General features: G+C 42.0%; 1 protein-coding gene across 6 annotated transcripts in view; it reads left to right on the top strand.

Moving 5' to 3' along the window:
* Positions 1–2797, top strand: part of cxxc4 (CXXC finger 4) — a 74962-nt gene extending 72165 nt beyond the window's left edge. For all 6 annotated transcript variants that reach the window (XM_020043861.2, XM_034291045.1, XM_020043858.3 and 3 more), the window contains one exon: positions 1320–2797. In XM_020043861.2, coding sequence (XP_019899420.1) covers positions 1320–1364 — 45 coding nt within the window. In that variant the 3' untranslated portion in view covers positions 1365–2797. The remainder of the gene's footprint in view (positions 1–1319) is intronic.
* Positions 2798–24292: the final 21495 nt, after the last annotated feature.

The raw sequence follows: 24292 nt of genomic DNA, 5'->3' as shown, positions 1-24292 counted from the left end.
TTTGTTTACATTGAATAGATTCTCCGCGTCACCAGTGGCCAGAGTCACTGCACTTTCTCCCATTGCTTCTGTGTAGAATGGCCAATTTATTGACTTGAATGGGGAATCCTGTTTTGTTCATTCCATTTCTGTGTTAAATCCAACCTTATAAGGTTTTAATCCAGATAGATGGTTCTCTAACAAAACACTGGATATCTTTCCATATTCACTCCGCCACCCTGGATTTTCACTCTTCCTCAGTGAGGAGGAAAGAAATTTTATGTTTTGCGGCTGGAACATTTACATCCTTGATGCATAAAGATTTATTGCTGCAATATAATACTGCATAATGTTCTGTTGTTGTGTAAAGATCATTATGTATAGGCGACTAGCACTGCATATCTCACGTAGAAGTTTTGCCAAAAAAGGTCTGTAGAAAGAATGTTGTATTTTACTGGACCTCTTCCTATATACTTGTATAATTAACGAAATGAATAGTAAATGAATAAATAATTTGCATGCCACTTTTGAAGCTCATCCCACGTAGGATTATCAGACATATGGTATCATAGCTCAAGAATTGGCTAGCTGCTAGCCTTAATGCGGCCCACATTTTGCTATTGCCAGAAGATCTATCCTTATAGACGCTCATTCCCATCGTCTTTGAAGAGTCCCTCCCCACACCGGAGTAAGTGATTTCAGTTTCCGATCAGGCATCACCGGTTTCCCTGTCACCAGCTGAACATTTTTACAAAATGTAGCTAATTGGCTATGGGGATTTTCCGGAGACTTCAGTGTTTTTTTACGTTGCGACTGCCAAACGAGAGTTGGTTTCCAAAAGAGAAAGAGGCTGTCACTCCAGTGAAGGGGGCTGGTTGGCTTGCTGGCTGGTTGACTGGCACGGACCCAAATTGAAATGGTTCCCCCTCACTGCGGCTGGAGCTTCGGGTAATTAAATGCCTCATTGTTGCATCATGGGAATTTGTCATGAATATGTGATCATGGCGTGGTAAATATTTGGGTGTGGGTGGTTTCTTTGTAGAGAGGTGGGAGGCAGTGGTTTCACCTTGGGTTGATCTTGTAGGTATGTTTGCATTGGACATGTTGCCAGTTGGAGTGCTAAGTTAGGTTTGGTGGTATTTATTGATGCTACAAAGCAAAGTGTTCGTTTGGAAGAAAATGTATATTCCAAGGTAAAACGGGAATCCTTGGTGCACTAGTGGGCTCATATACTCGAACAAAAAACCTTTTGTTTTAAAGTGCTCAGGGAAAGAAAGATCTCTATCTCCCCTTGGTATCTGCTGCTAACAATTCTTGCTCTTCTTGTGTTTCTTCTACAGAGGACACCAGTCAACAATGGCGAGGCATTCCGGTGGTTCTTTTAGAGCTCTCAACCTTGATGACGTAATAACCATGAGGTCAGAGGGCAAGATTGAACTCTGATGACATCACAGCAGGAAGCACTTGACGGGGCTCACAGAACCCAAACTGTCCAAAAAAATACAGTTTTGGAACGAGGGGGAAGAAAGGCTAAAAAGATAAAACGATAAACATTATGGTGTTGGTTTAACTCTGTAATTTCCTTTCCTGTGTAATTATTGTACCTTTTGACAGTATCATAATGTATATTTTCGGTGTCTATGAATGTGTTTCAGTGTCGTTTGGCTGTAAAGTTTACAGTCGATCTTATGTAAAGGACTCAATAGACAATCATCACGAATCCTTCGAAAAGAGATGGCCAGGATTGATCGCTGGGATTGACAATGTGATCGCAACACACAACGCAACCTTTTTTAGATCTGGAGCAATAATCTTTAACGCGGATTATTCTGCTTTCACTTCGCCCCTTCCTTTCTCCTGTTTTAGAACTTGGAATTATATCAAAACATAAACTTTTTACCCAGTTTCTGTTGCGTTTTTTTTTTTTGCATACCTGTCTTGGTGTGTTTCTGACTGAGGGAACATTAAGGTCCTCTTTAATTAATGTGATGTATCATATAAGTGACACAGTGTAGGAGAGGACAGCAGTGTTATCCTGGTTATTCACTAAGATTTATTTGGGAGTTATTTTTTGTTTTGGTCCAGCGAGTTACAAAACAGGGCACATTGTCTTGTGTAGCGAGTTGTTATTTTTTGTAAAACTAGGAACAAGGAACATCCTCATCATCAGCACAAAATGGTGTCCGCGAGCCAGACAGTGTTTCTGGGTGGCTCAGATACATTTCAAAGATGGTGTTATGGTTACTGTTAGACCTTCTGAATCTCTTGGTTTTTGTTTCAGATTCAAAATGTTATTTTATAGGTAACACTTTACTTGAATCCTGCAGGTATAGTGTGTTACTACATGTATGAAACCTTATAATATATAATAAGGTTTATGGTAAATACTTGCAGACTTATAAGTAAAGTGTCACTGATTTTTACACCCAAGCTATCTTTGAAATAAATATCCGTAATTACAGTAAGAAATTCTAAGGTTACATTAACATTCCAATTTGTTATACTATACATACCCGACAGCCGTTATCCACAATATAGTATAAAAACATACTATATATATATATATAAAAATCCAGCTATTCTGGAAATAAGGGACTGTCCATACCTTTCCCCTAGCAGAGACAACAATAGCAGTAACGACCTGTCTGTTGAGCTGAAGCAAAAAGTGACAAGACCTTCCCAAAACGACAAATTATTCAATAAGTTACTCATTGTCTTAAGACCCTATTGTTGCATGTGTAAATGTGTTTTGGTTTGGAAGATTACAAAGAATTTGTATATCGTTGTTGTGACGCTTTTATGTGTTAAAATAAAAAAAAAGGACAAAAAAATCTGAATTCGTGACTACACCATTTTTATCCTCATGTTGAATAATTAAACATATTCTTGGTGTAACAATCATGATCACCTGCAAAGAATAGTGACCATACATGTGTCTTTCATTTGCTGCTGTGAAGTATCAACAAAAAAACAACGAGCGAGAGGATATATAAACGGAATCAGTTGCATCCCTAGTCACGTCTTCCCCAGAATACTAAAATGTCGCATGGAGGAAGAGCGAGTCGTTCCCAGAGGCAGCAGGCTTTAAAGAACTGGTGAAATCCCATGTGGTTTGTCATGCTGGAATGCACAGGGGTGGAGGCAGAGTGGGGAGGGGAGCGAGACAAACGCCCAAGATGGCTTGTGCAGCCCAAGTGATTGGGGGGTGGGGGGGTGGGGGGTTCGGGTTGGAGGGAACAGAGCTTGTTGTGGATATGTGGGCGTCGCTAAGGGGACCAGGGATGAGTGGGAAGGTGAAATCAAACAGGACCGACTTTTTGCCTCGGTAACGAAGACCAGGGGCAGCTGTAACCTCCGTTTTGGGGCGCTGTTGGGATCAGTCCTGAGAGAGAGAGAGAGAGAGAGAGAGAGAGGAGAGCGACACTGGAAATCGCTCTGCATGCGTTCAGCGGAGGATGCGTCTGTGTGGCAAATCCCCTCCGCCGCCGGCGATGGGAAGGTGATAACTAACGTGCACGGGGAGTGCCGGCGTTTGCTTGGCCGCTGAGATTAAACCACATCAGAGACTAGCTTCGTCTAATCCCCACCCCCTTCTCCTCCTCCCCATCGCCTCCTCCTGGATCATTCTGGAAACTGGGATTTAAAGTCCTCAGGCCCCTGTGGTGATGTTTTTCTTGCACAGGGATGGGAAGGAGGAGAAAAAAAAGGTAAAGTAAATAAACAGGGATGAGGATATACTGTCATGTGAAAAAGTGCATGTCCAGAAAAGTGTTTGGACACAGATATTTGAGCAAAATTACACCCAAAATTATGATAAAGGTAACCCGATTTAATAAAACACAAAATATAATGTTTTTCTTTCAAACCATTTATGCAATTAAAATGAAAAGAAATGCAATTTATACAGGAAACAAAAAGAGCTGAACAAAAGTTGTTAAAGTCTCTTAATAACCCCAGGGTAACATCAAAGGCCTCTCACAGGGCTCTCTTACCACAATCAATGTCAAAGTGCACAACTCAACTGTCAGACAGAGACAGCACAAACTTGGCCTACATGGGTGGTCAGGAAGGAAGAAGCCTCTGAACTCAAAAAATAATATCAAGATATGACTGATGTTTGACAGACAATACCTGAATATAGACAATTGAGTCAAAGGTGCAGTTTTTGGCTCCAATACCGGACAAAATCATTCCTTTGAACAGAAGTACCTCATACCAACCACAAAGCATGAAGGCGGTGGCATTTTGGTTTGGGGCTGCTTTGCTAGGGCCTGATCATTCTTGAGGAAATTGTTAGGCCATCTCTCCGAAGCTGACGGTGAACCAAACATGGATCTTGCAACAAGATAATGAATCAAAACACAAGCAGAACTAAGAAAGAATGTCTCAAGAAGAAAAAACTTGTGGTTGGCAGAGTTAAAAACCCAGTTTTCATTCCTACTGAAATGCTGTAGGGGTATTTGAAATGGGCTGTGCATGTAAAAATGCCCTCAAACATGACACAGTTGAGAAGAAGCGTGGGTAAAACCCCTCCATTTTGAAGTACACAGTTACAACAAACAACTCCATTAACGTATTTCTGTAAGGGGGGCAACACCAGTGATGGAAGGTGTAGATGTACTAAACTATGGGTGTTTTGACGTTGCATTTCTGTTGATATTGGATGAATACAGTAACTAATTGCAAAGTATAATCATTCAGTGTCATCTGGTAAATAAGGATCCCTTGATCTGTCAGTAGTATTGAAGTGCAGATTACATATCAAAATATGTTTAAAAAAAGACATTTCCAGGAGATGTACATGACTGTATTCTCCCATGAAATGTGTCTTCAGAAATAGATATGGGGTAGGTAGGGCTTGGCTGTGTCAACAGCAGTACTCTGTAGTGGCAAATACTTATTCCCGGGGTCAGAAGTACAGCTGGTTTTCAGTTCTACCCAATCAATTACACCCACCTGTTTTCCTGGGTCTAAATCAGTCGTTGATTAGAGGGGAAGTGAAAAAGAATCCATTGAACTGGCTTTGTCCAGCTTTGAATTGTCCAGCTTTTAAAAGCCTATATACTTTCTTTTTAGTTAAAGGGAAATACCTGGTGAGGAATACCTGGAGAAGGTCAGGTTTTGGAGCAGATTATCAACAATGTACAATAAAGCATTGCATGCTTATCTTTGCATATGTACAGTTGCTTAAATGGCAACTTGAAAAAAAATCAAGGCACTTGTAAATCCGTAGATGGACCACATAAATTTGTAAGATAGACTGAAACTGGTTTCCCAATATTGTCATAATGTTCCCTCATTCGAAGTCCTGTAGTTGTCTAATGTTTTCTCCAATGTATTTTATACTTGGAAAATCTGTCTGGTAAGACCATTTTAATTATGTGAGCAATTCACTTTGCCCAGAGTATTCTGCATTTCGATATTCCAGAGAGTCAGGGTCTTTATACATGCACAGGTTCCTGGTGAAATGGAGAGAGATCAGACCTTGTCTGTTCGTGTCAAAAGGTTTGACATTTATGAGTTATAAATAAATTAATAGCAGTGGATTTTTCATTAATTCATTAACATGTTTTACCAGGCTCAAATGTGTCAATTCTCGACTGCAAGTCGTTACGATGCTAACGGTTCAGTCAATAAATCAGTCCAAAGCACCGAAACGAATGCTACACGTCATTTAATGCAGTCTCCTGTACGTTTAAGAAATTCTATGTTCACACAGTCTTCCCCATTGACTGAAGACCTAATCCAGTCCACCATATAATTACATTACCAGTTCAGACGGGAAAACAGAGTGGTCATTGGTCAGCAAGGTATCAGCTGACGCCAGGAATCGCTCCTGTCATAATATCAGATTTCATACTGATTATTTAATCATCAGGTAACTAACTCAGTCTTAAATGAGCTGGTCTTACTAGCATGAGGGTGCAAACCCACCCACCACGCCTGCCTCCACCTGTTTGGTTCTGCGTTCCTCTCACAGTGGGGCTCAGTACTGCTTACCTTGCACACCACCCTCTATGGATTACTATTAATGACTTGATTGTGGTGTTAATATTGTAATAAGTAGTATCATATACATGATCATGTGATGGCAGTGAGTTATCCCAGAGGAGCAGAACCCAACGCCAAGTAAAGTATTGTTGTTCATGTCTCCAATAAACGGTAAACTAAAAGCGTCTTCAGTCGGAAGCCCGGTAGTTGAACTAACATGTAGTGTCTTCTGTCTGAAGCCCTGTAGTTGAACTAACATGTAGCGTCTTCTGTCTGAAGCCCTGTAGTTGAATTAACACGTGGCACCATCGCCAGTGAGCAGTCACACCTCTCCCATGCAGGGGAAATTCATCCAGGCCATGGGGTGATATTTAGCACCACCACGCCCTCCACTGAGACGTGAGGTTCTCGTGGTTCTCCTAATCTGAGCAATGCGCCACACGGCTGAGGGTTTTTCCCTGGCATACAGGACGAGCGAAAAGGATCCCACAAGAACCTTTTTGTAATGTTTCACTAAATGTTTTCCTGACAATTAGGTTGTATTTATGGTATACACATTTTTTTTGAGACCCTATTTAGCGTGTTTTTAATCAATTTGATGTTGGTCATAATGTTTATTCTACGTGGGCAAACAAAACCCAGAAACTCTACACCCTCATATCCAACACCATCTGTGAGGCAATCATTAATGTATGCGTGCGCACACACACAAACACACAAAAGCACCAGTGTACGACATAACACTTGCACTCCAGTTGAGTCACACACAGGAGAGCAGAGCGACACGGAGAGAAAGAAAAAGCTAAGAGAGAGAGAGAGAGAGAGGCGGGATGTCTCTCTCTCTCTCCCCCTCTGTCCCTCTCTCGCCCGCTCTCCTTTTTCATTATTTATTTACTGTCTGCAGTTATTCTGTCGCACGCATATTGATGCGGAGAAAGTAGGGTGTGAGTGCGTGTCAGAATCATTCCCTGACGAGGGAGACAAGGTGGAAGTAATCAGCAGAGCACTGATTCAATATGACAGCCAGAGAGCCGCTGGTACACATTTAAGAGCAGGTAGGAGAAGATGAGGAGCGGGGGGGTGGGGGGGGGGGGGCCTTGAGGAAGATAGAACACACTGCCCTCTGCGAGAAGGTTGGATTTTCACGTGACGTCTGTAGGGTGAAAATGTTTCTATAAAAAAAAAATTTGAACTTCAAAAAGTTTTTAAGGAAGGGCATTAGGGCACGGCCAGCTCATACTGCGGGAACGAGGTCTCATGGATCCAAGGGAAAATCCCACACAAGGGCAGAGAGTTCATGGTGTGGGGAAGCCGTAATGGTTATACATGTCTTGGTGTCTTCTTGAAGGCTTAACCCCTGCCCTCTGTCTCCTATTTGCACATTCACGTTGACCTCTGCCACATTTTCTGTTTTATTGCAAGTGTCTAGAAGCTGAAGGAGCAGGGGCGGCTGACTCATTAGGCCTTCAGGGGCAAAGCCCCACTTGTGACTTGAAAAGTAAAACAAATATTATCAATTATGCTACAAATTCTGATAAATGTGTGGTAAATGTGTTCATATTTTACTTTTTAAAATATTTTGTTACCTACTACTTTCAGTTACCTACTTCTCTGTCAGCAGAAGCTCTGGGTGTTGGGCAGAATTGCCAACACTGGGATTGCATATCAATTGCTTGCCTATGTGAGAGCTGCACCAATGAGTTACTAGAGATTTCATCCTCAAGGTTTAAACTGAATGACCGGGTCTCTGCGTATTAATTAAGGTACAGTAGCTCTCTATAAAAGGTATAGCCTAGATGGCTCCAAGAGCAAGTGATTTGGTCACTTTGTCACTGTCATCTTGGTGAAACAACAGTTAGGAAGAGATTGGACCAGATAAACAGTACATCTGAATCAAACCAGTTCCAGCATCAAATAATAAAAGAAGGAACTTACTCATAACTTATGACAATAATTACAGTTGAAGTTTACATACACGGAAGTCATAAAAATGTTTAACCACCCCATAGATTTAATATTAACAAACTATAGTTTTGGCATGTTGGTTAGAACATCTACTTTGTGCATGACACAAAGTAGGTTTTCCAACAATTGTTTACAGACAGATTATTTATCTTGTAATTCACTACATCACAATTCCAGTGGGTCAGATGTTTACATACACTAAGTTGATTGTGCCGTTAAACAGCTAATAACATTCCAGAAAATATCATGGCTTTAGAAACTTCTGATAGGCTAACTGACATAATTTGAGTCAATTGAAGGTGTACCTGTGGATGTATTTCAAGGCCTTACTTCAAATTCAGTACCTCTTTGCTTGACATCATAGGAAAACTAAAAGAAATCAGCCAAGACCTAAGAAAAGAATTGTAGACCTCCACCAGTCTGGTTCATCATTGGGAGCAATGTCCAAACGCCTGAGGGTACCCCGTTCTTCTGTACAAACAATAGTACACAAGTATAAACACCAAGGGACCACACAGCCATCATACCGCACAGGAAGGAGACGCGTTCTGTCTCCTAGAGATTAACATGCTTTGTTGCGAAAAGTGCAAATCAATCCCAGAACAACAGAAAAGGACCTTGTGAAGATACTGGAGGAAACAGGTACAAAAGTATTTATATCCACAGTAAAACAAGTTCTATATCAACATAACCTGAAAGGCTGCTCAGCAAGGAAGAAGCCACTGCTCCAAAACCATCATAAAAAAGCCAGACTACGGTTTGCCACTGCACATGGGGAGCATCATGTTGTGGGGGTGCTTTGCTGCTGGAGGGACTGATACACTTCTCATGATACATGTCATCATGTGGAAGGAAATTATGTGGATGTATTGAAGCAAAATTTCAAGACATCAGTCAGGAAGTAAAAGCTTGGTCGTAAATGGGTCTTCCAAATGGACCTCAAACATACTTCCAAAGTCGTAGCAAAATTGCTTAAGGACAACAAAGTCAGGTAATTGGAGACGCCATGACAGGGCCCTGACCTTAATGTGGGCAGAACTGAAGAAGTGTGTGTGAGTAAGGATGCCTATAAACCAGACTCAGTTCTGTCAGGAGGAATGGGCCAAAATTCACCCAACTTATTGTGGGAAGCTTGTGGAAGGCTAGCCGAAATGTTTGACCAAAGAAATGTTTGACCAAATGTTTGACCAAACAATTTAAAGGTAATGTGACAAAATACTTATTGAGTGTATCTAAACGGTGATGAAAGAAATAAAAGCTGATATAAAACATACTATTATTCTAACATTTCTAATTCTTAAAATAAAGTGGTGATTCTAACTGACCTAAGACATTTTTACTAGGATTAAATGTCAAGAATTGTGAACAAACGAGTTTAAATATATTTGTATGTAAATGCCCGACTTCGACTGTAACTCCTGAGGTTTTGTTGAAGTTTTGAGAAACTTTTGTGTATTGAGAAATACACTGTAACTTGTAGCATATTTTGATGAGTTAGATGTGTTTGCTGTAGTGCAATCATAATGAATGAGCTGTACAAACTGGCTTTTGTTAACTAGTGGGGCAACCTCTGCAAAAAATGTTGGACGAGGGATTGTTAGATCAGTCTGTTAATAACCTCCATACGCTTATGGTTACTTCTGGTTACTTATGGTTAGGAGAGACATCTCTCTTTTCTGTCAAGCTCCCATATTATTGCTTTCACGGGTACAGTACAGTATGCAGCGTCAATTTGCGATTGATATTCCATTGTTGATGTCTATGTTTTTATGTTGTGAGGTAAACCCATTTGCGTGATGTTATCAATTAAATTAATCTGGATGTGTGCTCATAGGACAATAGGAGAAACATAATTTTTGTTTAAACCTCTAACCTCTAATTCTGTTTTGATTTTATAAAGTGTCTCTTAAGTTCCCCTAAAATACATTTGTTGTAAGAAATACGCTATAAATAAAGTTGAATATAATCATAAAAGACCTATAGTTTCCTCTGATCCTCTTCTCATAATGTATTAGAAGATGGATCCAAGGCTTTGCCTTGGATCTCATCTCTAACGAGTTAAGAGAGAGAAAGAGGCAAAGAAAAAGTATTTTGTAAGTACTTTTAAGGTTCCCCTCTGTCTACAGAAGGCTCGGCTCCATGGCTACCTCTTGGTTCTTTGCTGATTGGGCTCCTGTTCCACCCCTGCTCTCTGAGGCAGGTAGATTGATTAGTTATCCTGGAGCAGTCACAGTGGCATCCTGAGTGAGAGCACTGAACCCTGCTGTCTCTCCGTTCCCCCCTCTCTCTCTCTCTCTCTCTCTCTCTCATACAAACACACATCCCATCTGCTTGTCTCTCTGACAGGCTCAAGTTTCTAGGTTAATGATGAATGGGGAGGGTTATATGTTTAGGGTGTGTCCCCTACACACACACACACACACACACACACACCCCCAACCCCACAGAGGATGGGGTCGGCTTGACTGATTGGGCCACTGAGCCTTGTAATATCCACTGACTTCCTTCACCTGCCCTCTGGTGTCGGGGACTCAGACCGATCATCCCAGAATTAGCCCAGGGATGGGAGACCGGCAGCCCACGCACACACCGTTTCCATAGACCCTGGATCCATTTAGAAAAGTTTCAATTTGGTTGTGCTTTTAGTTGTATATCGGCAGTTTAGAAGTGAAAAACACCCAGCTAACCCAATTTGGTTGGCTTAACTCAGCGATTCATTTTCAACACAACATAGGGAAATGTATTAAGTTCATTTAACAAGTATATTTTCAGTTTAAGGAGCTATATACAAAATATTCAAATTTTGTTTGAAATTACAGTGAAATGTGCCTTTACCACTATCAGGCATTAAAACATGCATTACATCACTAAAATGGTACTCAATAAACAAATACGTTTTGATGTGCATTTCTTAAATCTAAGAGATTAGAAAACAGTTTCAACCCTTACACCCCTGGCCTGCCCTTTTGCAATAAATACCCGATATGGACATCGTGGGCGAGACAATCAAGTTCTGGGTGGTTTAGCTAACATATCATAGTTCGATAGATTCTTCTAGCATAGCAATCTAAACTCTTAGTAATCATGGTCCCCACCATTGATTTTGTCAGTCACTATCACTCAGATATAAATGCATATAAAATAAAAGTGCATGTTTGGAAACGTTTAGGGCAAATTATGCCTTACATCTTTAAGAAAAGTTACTTTGTTTTGAAGTTTTTATGTTGTATGGTGTAAGCTAGATACAACTAAGCTATACTTTTTGCTAGGCACTCTGGGTAAACCTTCTGATCCTTAAACAATGACTGTGTCCCTTTACAAGGCGAGTAAAAGGCATCTTCTGAAAACTGTTTTTATTTTTCCAAGAAAATCAATAAGCCTGTGTGTGTGGGCAATTTAATGTTGTTTAGTTTGACAAGGTGAGCGTGAGAATTACAAGGGCCAAACGATGAAGGTAAACTTTAATATCTTGCTAATATTATAGTTGATCTAAAATAAAAACAATAAAGCTATTGAACTTGTAATAAGCCATTGTATTGGAACCTATTCCAAACTATAATAAACAAGAGCTATAGAAGCCCCTACCTGTTTGACAGACAAAATTATCATTGCCATTAGTCACTCTGCAAATTCTTTCATTCACCACAAAACTTGCTATTAGTTAATTACTTCAAGTTCAAAGAAGGGTGCAGACAGGTGTTGTGAAGTTATGCCATAGTGATTGTAAAGTAAATGGCAAAAATCATACATGCTTACTTAAATTAATGAAAAGCAATCTACAGTATTATGAGACTATGCACAGACTAAATCCATACATTTTCAATCAGGACACTACAAAATGTGTAAGAAAATCCAGCTCAGCTGGTGGCCACCAGTGGACAATGACCAGTCGTATTGAATCTGCGACCTGAGGCTGGAAAGTACATGTTAAATCCTGGAGGAAGAGCAGCTCTGTTTTGTTGAGGTTGAGATTGAGGTGTCAGGCAAACATCCAAGCAAGCGGAAATGCATGTTGAAAGGGAAAGAAAAATGAGAAAGGATGTTGAGTGTCATTCATTCACATAGGATTGATAGGAAATAACTTTTTCAGGGTATGACAGGGAAAAGTTATTTAGCGTATAGAGAGAAGGCGAGAGGGCCTTGACAATTGGGACAGACATACATTATCTCTGTGTCACCTGGTTAGACCAGCCTGCCAAGTAGGATGAAATCCAAGAGTGTGCAGAAGCCTATGCCAAGCCCTGTGAGGGTGGACGTAAGATCTGATGGTTCACGGTGTCAAAGAAGTGGCTAGATCTAGGAGGATGAGACAAGAGGAGAGCAAGCCCGATTGGACAGCGTAAAGAGCCTCTGTGACACAGAGGAGAGCGGTCTCGGTTGAGTGACCTGTCTCGAAGCCTGACTGGTTAGGGTCAAGGAGATCATTTTGAGAGAGATAACAGGAGAGTTGGTCTGAGGCAGGGCACTTAAGTGTTTTGGAAAGGAAAGACAGAGGGGATATTGGTCTGTAGTGTTTGACATCAGATGGTCAAGTGTTGTTGTTTTTTTCGAGGGGGGGGGGGGCATCTTGAAGTCAAAGTGGATGCAGCCAGTGCCCAGGACTGAGTTGATGAGGGTGGGGAGTAATGGAAAGGAGGTCTCCAGAGATGGCCTGGCGGAGGGAGGATGGGACGGGGCCAAGGGGGCAAGATGTAAGTTGACCGTGCATCAGTAGCTGCATGAATTCATCGGGAAGCATCGCTGAATGTACTGACAGGTTCCGTCTGCGAGGGAACCGTGGACCCAGTAGGCCGAATGAATGAGGGCCGCGGACGTCACGTCAGATGGGACAGGGCTGAGGATCGAACAGGTTACGTTTCCTGAGGTTAAAGAAAGAAGCTTCATCAGTAGCTCGATGGACAGTGAAGGTTGTAAGGAGGAAGTGAAAGGATGATGGGTCATTCGGGAAGTTTTGTTTTCCTTTATTTTTGCTCAGCCACCATTTGGCCGTCTGCATAGCGGCTAAGAGGGAACGGCAGAGATGGAGAATAGGTGACAAAGTAGTAACCAGAGACTTGGGGGAGGTTGCAATGAGATCCGTTGGCAGACATCGTCTGTTATAGAGGTCATGCGCATTGCCTTGTGAGTGGGAGGGGACTGGGCATGGATGAGGTCGAAAACAGGAAATTAGCGAAAAGAAAGGAATTGAAGGCAGACAAGATTAAATTCACCCAGTAAGATGAGTGTTGAACCATTGGCAGGAAATGGGTTGATCAAGGTGTCAAGGTCATGGAAATCTTCAGGAGTGCAAATGGAGAAGACATATGATAAAAAAATTAATCACAGACGGACAAGTGACACTGACAGCATGAAATTCCAGAGAAAAAAGACAGGTAAGAAGAGAGAAAATCCCAACTTTGAAGTAGTGCCTTACTTGCTTTTCATTATTAGAAGGAATGTTCACTATCAAAGTGGAAGGATAGGTAGTTGAAAAAAATATGTTTACGTTTTGTCTTATAGTATTTGTGTCCGCCGCTTGTTAAGTGATTTTTGGTCTAGAATCTTAACTCAGATACCTTGCTACATGGCACCTGAATTTCACCTTGCATAATATGACAGCCTGCGCTATATAGACTGACGATTCATGTGCATGTTCTAAATCTAAAACAATATAATTTAAAACCATTGTGTTGCTTCCAATCTCTTTAAGCATCCTAGAGCAATCAAATTTACTTGGGGCAAAACGACACAGAATGGAAATCAACCAGGAACATTACCAGGGCCCAGAGCTAATGGAAGGATTGGCAGAGGAACAAGTCGCATATCTTCATTGATCAAATATATTTAAAAGAAAAACTACACCATAAATAAATTATAGCAATCTTTTAAAAACGTGGCGATAACGTTGTTGCGGATGTGGATCTGACTGTTTTAAAATAATTAAATTGGCTAACTCATTGATCACACGCCGACGCACAGACAGAAAGACAGAGACACGAGAAACACCAACACAGGGATACACAAACAAACTGCACACAAAGACACAGAAATACACACACACAAACACACACAGAGAAACAGACCGGCACACACACACAGACAGAGAGAGAGACAGACAGGCGCACACACAAACAAATCATAGACAGAGAGACAGACAGGCGCACACAGAAATGCATCACACAGACAAGACAGACGAGCACGGACAAACCGGCACACAGGAACCTCAAAGCTCAGTTTTAATGATTGTGTTGACTTGTTGTGGCCTGACACAGCTGTGCTAGGGGGGGCAGACTGCACGCTAGGCTGTAACAGCAGCCTAGGCCGATAATCTCGCCAGCTGGATCAAATGTACATTTAGACTCATCAAATTTCTCCTCCAAAAGCGCCACACATCATCCCGCATTGGGCCTGCGACTGTGACTGATCTATCAAGATGCATCCGTCCTTCCATCCATCCGTCTATATCCACGCCACGCCACCCACGCATCCATCCATCCACGCTGCAACTCGTTTATCATCATGCCAGCCGTCTACCTTATCTGTCTGTCCATTAACGTCAGTCCTCCTTGGATATTCATAACATTATTATAGCCGATGATTGGATAGCCGATCTGCCGTTTTTGACGCGACAGAATGACTTTGTATTGGACTACAACAGATTGGATGAAATGCGTTATGATGGGGGGAGGTGTACGTAGACGAGAACTATCGTTCGGGTTATCGGCATTGTCAAACCGTACATGAGCCCAATTCTAACTCCCAGACGCCTATTTCTAGAAAGCCGATTTGGTCTCACTGATTGTCGGATGGGACCGTGTCTCGTGCCGTCGTTCAAAAACCAGGGCTAAAATGACGACATCGGGGACTCCTGGACAACATTTCACACTGTGGAGGGACTTACCGTGTGTGCACGCTTGCCTTATAAAGGACCACGTCCTGGATAATAGCTACAGTACAACCCCTAATTATTTAGTAGCCTACAATCTCTGTGGGCTTAGTTTCACATAATGGATAAGGAGAAGGGGAAAGTGTTACGAAGTCAGGACCCACACAGACACACAACAGCCTGTATTGATGAGACCACTCCTGTGTCTCCGTCTTGGACCCCTATCTCTTGGCAGCATCTTAAGAGGGTTCATTGACCCTTTCCGGATACATTTGCTCATGCTAAACAACGGTGTGGGACAGTGGTTCTCAAACCTCTCCCGGGGCCCCCCAGCCGTCCCCGTATATCGGATGGATCCCGAAGACGGCACATCTGAATCTACTTGTCCACTAATTTTCATTCCCCTTGACTTGTTGATTCGGCATGAGCTAGTTCAGGGCTACGAGAACCATTTTGAGAAGGCTCTGGGTTCCAGGGGGGGAGGTTTAAGAACCACTGGTGTAGAAGTCCACTCTTCACCTTGTCCCCGCGTGTCTGCTGTTGGGACTGAACAGCTTGGTGTAGGGTGGAGGATGTATTGTGGTGTTGTTGGTGGGATATGTCGGTGGTTGAGGTTTGGGATTATGGCGGCGTGGCAATCGCGCAGAGGTCGATGTGTCGTGTCTCATTGAGGTCACCCGTCTTTTTGGATTAGGGCGTTGCCACTTCTGCCCGGCGCGTCTCCCATACTTAATTCAACATTTATAAAACCACTCGAAACCGTGGTCGTATGAAATGTGAAACTGCTGTATGTTTTCGCAGACTCAGTTTAAGCAAATGGTCGCTACGCGTAGCTTTCAGATTTTTCCAGAAGGTCCCTAAAATCACCTTAATCAACCTATCAAATCACCATACAGTAAAGGTCAAATCTCCAGTTAAAACAGGAACAGGTTTCCAGGCTGTATGGCAAGCACAGTGGCTAGGTTGATTCACGTTGAGTGGCGAGACAGTACCCCTGGTAAAAACCCTGCCCAATGGAGGAGCGCCACGGGGCCTCTCTGTCCTCGCCTCCTCACAGGCATGATGAATAACCCTGTTGCCCTGTAATCACTCCATCATCTATCTATGTAAATGCCTGAGACCCGTCCTGCCACCATCCTTTTGACTGATGGCCGTGTGTGTGTGTGTGTGTGTGTGTGTGTGTGGGGGGGGGGGGGGGTTGGAAGACAGATCCTCTGACCCAGATACCCTCCTCTGGAAAAGGGCCTCAGCATCCCATTAAATGTGATTGGGGGGGGGGGGGGGTTCAGCTGAATTACTGTTGGGAAGTAGGGGTGGGGGAGACTGGAGGGAGAGAGAGGGGAAGAGAAATTATCCAGTTGAGGAGGAGGCTTTATGCCAGTGAACCATAAGGTCTCCGGGGGGCATAAAGGGGGGTAACGGCAAACACAAAAAGTGAGGGACAATAGAAAGAGAGGGTGAAAGGAAAGGTCAGAGTCGCATTGTCTTAATGTGGCTCTCGGTTGCTGGATGACAGCGAAATATCACCAAGAGGAAGAAGGAGCATCTCGACGTTGGCTAAACTGTGGCCATTGGCCGAAGTAGCAGGAAAATGCTGTTATCTCACAAAAGCTTTTGTTTTGTCTCAAGCCTTTCCCAAACCTTTACCCTTATCCCGCCCATAAACTGTGGATGGCTTTCAATAGATGAACAACACAAAATAATATCAGTTTTGTTTAGCATTTTTACGATAACACAAAAAACACTAACATATGGGTCTTATCAATGACAGTCCCTGGATACAAAGAACAAATCACTTTAAAACCTGTTCAAGCATGATACCATTATCATCTGCACTCTTCAGGTCTCGGCCACTGTTCAGATAACTTAGACACTCACATAGACACTCATGACTCTAGGATGCTGGCCTTCTTGGCAGTTCTTCCTCTGTCCAGTGTCCTCTCTCCAGTGTCCAGTGTATTTGTTCTTTTGTCCATCTTTATCTTTTTATTGGCCAATCTGAGATGTGGCTTTTTCTTTGCAACTCTGCCTAGAAGGCCAGCATGCTGGAGTCACCTCTTCAGTGTTGACATTGAGACTGGTGTTTTGCGTGCACTATTCAATGAAGCAGCCAGTTAATGATCTGTGAGGCGTCTGTTTCTCAAACTAGACAAACTAATGTATTTGTCCTTTTGCTCAGTTGTGCACCGATGCCTCCTACTCTTTCTATTCTGATTTGTGCCAGTTTGTACTGTTCTGTGAAAGGAGTAGTAAACAACGTTGTACGAGATCTTGAGTTTCCTGGCAATTTCTCACATGGAGTAGCCTTCATTCCTCAGAGCAAGAATAGACTGACGAGTCTCAAAAGAAAGTTATTTGTTTCTGGCCATTTTGAGCCTGTAATCAAACCCACAGTTGCTGATGCTTCAGAAACACAACTAGTCAACTTGCAAACTTGGATTAGCAAACACAGCGTGTCACTGGAACACAGGACCGTTGGTAGCTGATAATAGGCCTCTGTACCCCTATGCAGTTACTTCATAAAAAATCTGCCTTTTCTAACTCCAAAAGTCATTTACAGCAATGTCTACACTATGTTTCTGATCAGTTTTTCTTTCAAAAACAAGGACCCCAAACTAAGTGACCCCAAACCTGTGAACGGTAGTGTAAATAAATCAATGAAGTCTTGTTTGTAATCAAAATCGTACGTTCCAGAACAGATGACTAAGCTTATATATTAACTTTCTTGTAAAAATTTTAAGCATCCTCTCTGCAAATAATGACAGCAAAATATTTGTAAACAGGAAATCAACAAATGTGTATGACAAAGTACGCACTGTAAACAACTCATTGCAGCCTCACAGAAATCTTGGCATTTACATTTTCCATATAAAGCTGACATTTAACGTGCAGTTGTTAACAGCATAGCTTCCATTCAGAGTTCGCCTTGTTCATCGCTGGGCACAAACTCGGGTTCTCTGCTTCGCCACACAGATGACCAGAGGTTTGAGCCATACAAAAGGTACCAACTGCGCAGCCTCTTTGGCGACATTTCAAGCTAGCTGCGAAGCTTAGTGCAACTTAACTTGGTTACACATCCATACATCCAATCCACAACTCTGGCATTATAAGCGCCAATCTCTAAATATCTGCGCATCTGATAAATAAGACCCAAGGGCTGCATTAGGGGTTTGCCACATAGAGAGAGGCAGACACTTCAGAAAGCTCTGTGCACCATGGACCTTTATATTTTATGATTGGATAAGGGGCTAAGGGCTTCCATTCAATCAATCAATCCTGCAATGATATATTTACCCAGCAGTTCTCTTTTCCAACGGTCATAATAACTTACAGGCTGTTCTTGGTCATGTTTAACATCCTACAACTACTGCCAGGTGATCTTTTACTTTTCAGAATTAGAAACGGGTGGGCATGGAATAATTCATTTGAAATGCATGACCCAATTGGTTTGAATGAATCCAAGTCAAATACAATTCATCAGATTGATTTTGCAAAGACCTTTTTACAATCCACAGTTGTCACAAAGTGCTTTTACAGATACCCAGCCTAAAAACTCTAAAGAACAAGCAACAACAAGAAATTGATGCGCACTGGCAAGGAAAAACTCCCTAGTAGGGCAGGATACTAGGAAGAAATCTAGAGAGAAGAATGTAATGTACATTACCTTTTTTCGCAACAACTATATTTTGTATGTTCAGATGACCAGTGGCACTAATAAATACAGGTGGTCTGTGTCCAGAGTCTTAAGGCAGAATTCAAATCAGTTGAACAACCAGATGGAAAAGGACAGGAATTACCGGGTTATTTCTGAATTCCAATGACAACAGGAATCATCAGCCAGAAAATAGATCTACGACACAACCATGAGTTAGGATAGGGGCTAGGAGCCCTTAGGCCAGGAAGTCCTGAGGAGTAGTCCAGGGGCTCAGGTCCTCAGAAGATTCAACAGGTCAACAGAAACAACTGAGGGAACATTCCTTGGATCCAAAGGGATAGCTTAGCTTATCATTCAGACTGACTTTAGTCCCTCAGCACAAACGATTGCAAGGTGAAACTATGGCCGGTTGGTCCGGGGACACAAACTGCATCCACGGAAAGGCTCAACCAGGCAAGAAATGCTCCAACTGCTATAACAGCACCAGTCATCCGAAGGGACACCAACCAACCGAAAACCAACCTGAGAGTGGGCCGAGTATAGCCCACAGAGTTCACTCCCCTCCCATTTGGGACAATATGAAGGAAAACACGTTATCCAATGAAACCAGCCTCCAGACCACTGAAATTAACAACCGGGTCTAGGTGTATTCATGAAGGGAATTCTGTGATGATGCAGTCACTAATACTCAGTAGCACATTCCAGGTAAAACACATTTGGAGTTATAGTTATTCTGCCAATGGTTTCATTTGAGAAAGAAAATATCTTGATAGGCTGTAAAGGTAATTTTGATAGATATATTTTACAGGTTGGGATTAAGTTGAAATGATCTAAATGGCATTTGGGAATAATTAACATACAATGTCCCAACGTAGTAAAACATTGTGTGGGTGTAATGAGATGTGGTGATCATTAGATGTAAGATATATTGGCGTAATTACCTTTGATTGACAAACTGCCTTGTCCATGGGTTTGACATACAGTAAAAACAGCAAACTGGATCGTCTTGTCAGCTGCTCTTTGGGACCCTGAAGACAGTAGGACAGATATGCTGATAACATGACTGAGAGATTGGCCTGTAATGTCTTAATCACATCCCATTAGTTCTAATTCTAGTCCGTTAAAAGCTCTTTCTGCATCCAGACTTGAAAGTCTAAGATCTATTGTTTCTGCCATGCATGGCGTGTAATATTCAACAGAGGTTATCCCAAGATAGGTGTTTAACAAAAAAATAAAAGCTCTTTAGGACTGACTTAAGAAGTTAGTCGAGACAAGGCAACAGTTTCAGAAAAACAAGTTTAACAACTGCATTTATCAATGACAGGGAGCAATAGTGGGCAAAATGTGTGGGATCCTTACTTATTTTTATTAAGGCGAAATTAGTGCAGTTTTCACATCTCTCCCAAGTGAACATTTCTGGGTGACTGTGCTAATAATTTTAAGCGAAAGTGGACTTAATTGAATCCAAAAGGTTTAATAGACCTCAGGAGGAATACAGGATCATTCAGGTGATTTGCATTTATTCATGCTTTCTAATGCACTTTTAAGTTAATTGGGAGATATCTAGGTTCCCAACGGGGAGGCCCAGTTCTCATTTCTTTTAGAAATTACTTAAACTTGGGTTATGCATGGTCGTTTTGGTTGCTAAATGCATTTAGAACATGTAAAAACGAATGTGTTTGCTGTCATACTCCTTCAAATGGAGTTCACAAAAACAGGAAAAGCTTCAGTATTGCTCTGGGTCAGTAGAGGGTGATGTGCTGGTAGTAAATGGCTTTACAGAGAGGAAAATTATTGCCGTCACTGTCGAAGTTCACCAATCCCAGTGACAGGGCTCACACTGCGGTTACTAGACATCGAGTCACCTCAGGAAAAAATCTTGATCACATAAACACACTTAAGGAAGACAGAAACTTCCCAATTCACCATAACATTTCGTCATAATGCACACACACTATAGCAATTAGGAAGCATGCTATAAAAACAACAGAGCAGACTGAAAACTTGAATGTACAGGAAGCTCTGTTGTTTGAATTTTCTAATTATAATTGAATCAACAACAATTAGTCCATTACTAAAATATATATAATCACGCGTCAAACAGCCATACATTGGTTGACATGGAATCAAAGTACAGAACCATACTTTCCTAGACAACCAGGCCTACTTGTGTTTCATGTCCTTGACTAAAAGGTATGTCCTTGATGAACTCTCTTTGATGCAAATCAGAAGACTCCTCATTTGAAATTCTCTTTTTATAAAACAGCTGGCTGCTTTGGATCGCAATCAATTACTTCTCAAACGTTGCCTTATGAATTGCAAAATCGGAACCGTTTTTCATTGGAGTATGTGCACCATAATGATCAAAATGGCTCCTTCTTTGTTACTGTCAAGCAACTACGAAGTCCTGACCTAAATCACACTTTAAAGCCACATCTCTAATTCTGTGTAGAAGACAAGCAGTCCAACCATAGCCACACCCGCTGCCTTGAGATAACATATTGAACAGCAGGAAATCTACACAATCTTCCAGATTGTGCCGTTAACACTGGGGGTAGACACAATCCTATTGGCCAATTATCACAGCTACTCAATCTGGTAATTGATAATTACGGTCGACTGACTGTCGGATAATTACAATGCAACTGAAATGAAAACAGACATATATTGATTACACGCTAGGGCCTATTTAGCACTCTGTTCAAACAGCTATCTGTTGATGCTACTACATGACTAGGCTTGTAACGTTTAGAATCACATGAAGGAACCCAAGTTACTTTCCTCTGGACGTTTTCTGACAGAAAACTTAAAGCTTGAAAAGACCCTATACCAGGAAACATTTTTATATCTCTGTATATATCCCATTTAAGTGACTGTGATATATTGATGTGAAGTAGTCTATTTCAGTGTAATATGCAGATCCCATTATGAACAACGGGGTCTTCAGAAAAGTTCGGCCTGTGGGGGTGGAAGTCCAACTCAATCCAACTTTTGATGATCACACTATGGACAAACCGGATAATCAGGAAGGATCGGCCAATGCAGGTGAAAGTCCCACGCAGATTTATAACAGATGCTTTCAATCGGCAATGGCCAGAACATATTTTCTCTCAACCTTAACATCCTCTAGCCATGTATATGGTCCTGTCAAGAAAAAACTGCTTTTGTAGATACTGTCTCAGTGCCTGCTGACACCTTGTAAGAAATCCTGGCTAACGAGGGCCCCAGCACAGGTGAAATCAAGCGAGACTAGCATATTGAGTAAAATGTAATATGCTAGTCTTGAGTAATAAGACAAAAGGAATAATGCCTTTAAGTGACTTGCATAATCACAGCCTGTAACAACGGAATTGCGGATACCCGTAGACTCATTTCTAAAAGGTATGTTGGCACAAGGAAAAACTAGTGCTTAAAGTCCACCCAATGTTTCAAAGTCTTTGCTTTTCGGCTAACTGTTCCGCAAGTGTTTAAAATTATTTAACTTGTGGTGATAAAATGAAAGTTCATAAAACTAACAAACTACAGGTAGGTAGTTGGGAAGTTGTTGTTGAGGTAGCGGGATACATTTGTTCACCTGCTCAATATATCAAGCAATAACCCAAAAACGATTTGTCTAAATCCTTGCAGATAGCAAGCTAACTACAAAGTTAACCACTGCAATATCTAGCTGTATATACAAATGTGATCTGCATGGGCAGGAAACCCGAAAGACAGGTCAAATATCTCCAGAAATGTTGACTTGACAGTATCTCTATACAAACACCAAGTCATGTGGGCACACAAAATGTCTTATTTTGGTGGAAATGATGATAATAGAAATTGTTAAAAATTACAAACATTCATCGTATTTATCGTTGAGACAGAGATTGCATCAAAGCACATCTCAATGTTGTATTTTGAATAGATGTTGCATGCAATAGTTTAAACTCCCAATGATTTGGTGTATAGTACATGTGTAGAGTTAGGAAGGTAATCTCTCAAACTAGCCTCCTCAGCAATTTGAAAATCTAGTTGTCCGATGGGGCTGCCCAATTCTTACCTTTTATATAGGTCAAACAGTTGGAACATTGTCATGGATGGCGGTGACGCAATTTGGGATGCGGAAGTGGACTGAGAGCAGAGGAAACAAAACTGTCGGCAGATCATCGTGTTTGTGTAGGTTTGGTGCTTGTGACCATGTATGGCGGTTTGGGCTTAGTTCAACAACCGGAGTAGCTCGCTGGAAAGCGAATTGAATGTAACAGAGTTAAGAGGGGAACCGTAAACTAACTCCACAGCTAGCTTGAAATATTGCTGAATTGGCGATCTAGTTGCTACTTTAGTATTGCTCAAACATTTGGAACGTGGACAAGAAAGGCATTCACATCTTTGCAGGGTGGGGCAGGCTGATGTCTGTGGAGGAAGCTAACCTTTTATCCGTTTTTATGATCCTATGATCTCCACGTGTGCCAAATGTAGTGGGAACTTGACTAATTGTTGTTAACTGAAGCCCCTGGAAACAAGTTCATTACAGCAAAGACTACCACAGGGACAGGGAAATAATGACTTCCTGTCGCTCTGCTGGAGAACGAGACAATCAGTGCTTCCTTCTTCATAGTGAGCTCAGTCTCTACACCTCTACCTGTGAGATAATGTTGATGAAAAAAATCGAGAAATTCCTCAAAACTAGCTGTGAACTCTGCAGTTGACACCAGCTGACTTAATGGTAATTGTCCCTGAACACCAAGTAAAATGAGCAGGATGGGGACGGAGTGCAAGCGGACTACAAATAATTCACGGGGCCTCGTTGAGTCGTCGCCGTGTGTTTACACGCGAGAGGGGGCAATTACTGAGCCCGGCGAAGCCCGCGAGACGTTGAGCTCAACACAACAACGTTTCGCAACCCTTTCTTGCACTCCTTTCACGTGGTGACACCACGCAAAGGGGGGATATTCCCCCACTCTCTTGCTCTCCCTTCTCTCTCCCTCTTTTGCTCTCCAAAGAACGTTTTCAGAAAGCCGCCTGCCCGTCCCTTGCTGCCTCCTTAGCCGCTTCTGAGGGAGCCATGTTAATAATTAACGCCATGGCTAGAGGCACAGGGAGGCTAAACTTCCCTTAACAAGTGGCAGTGTGACAGCACAGACATATGGGTCTGCTTGGCAGGCTATCCTTGCCTGGCTCTCTCTCCCCCATCTCTCCTTCTCCCCTCCCTCTCTTTCTCTATTTCTCTTTTTCCTTCTCCTTCTCCTCAATCTTTCTGTCTCACTCCACCCCCCCCCCCCCCCCCCGTCCTCTGCCTCTCTCTCTCTCCTCCCTGAAGATTTGTGCAGTTCACACACGTCCGTAGCCCGGGTGAAAACCTCCCATCAAAATTGCCACTGAACAATAAATCACATTCCTAATGCTCAGCTGCAATCCGATAATTATGAGCGTGGCTACGGTGCGAAAGGGATTCTTCTTCCTCCCTCCCAAATTGAGTTAAGTATTTACACTGCAAAAAATGCGTCCTCAAGAAGAAAATGCTTGAATTAAGCAAATAAATCTGCCAGTGCAGAGAGAATATTCTGAAAACAAGGTACAGTCAAATTCAGACAACGGCAAATCTGAACAAGCCTGATATTATTGTTGTATCAGGCTTGTTCAGATTTGTCGTTGTGTCTGAATAAGACTATGAACCTTCAAGTGTCTGGCTGGTTATAAACAACATTTTCTCACTGCACTGTCATCATCATTTCATTTATTTGTAATTTATTTTATTCATTTATTGCCAGGTAGACTTATTTTACTTTATAAGCAAAAATGTGGCCCAGTATTGGACTGTATGTGTTTACATGTAACATGTTCTAATTTTAATGATC

The sequence above is a fragment of the Esox lucius genome, chromosome 25 (assembly GCF_011004845.1).
Source record: "Esox lucius isolate fEsoLuc1 chromosome 25, fEsoLuc1.pri, whole genome shotgun sequence".
Taxonomy (NCBI): domain Eukaryota; kingdom Metazoa; phylum Chordata; class Actinopteri; order Esociformes; family Esocidae; genus Esox; species Esox lucius.
Note: the sequence above shows the minus strand (reverse complement) of the source record. Positions and strands in the feature narration are given on the sequence as shown.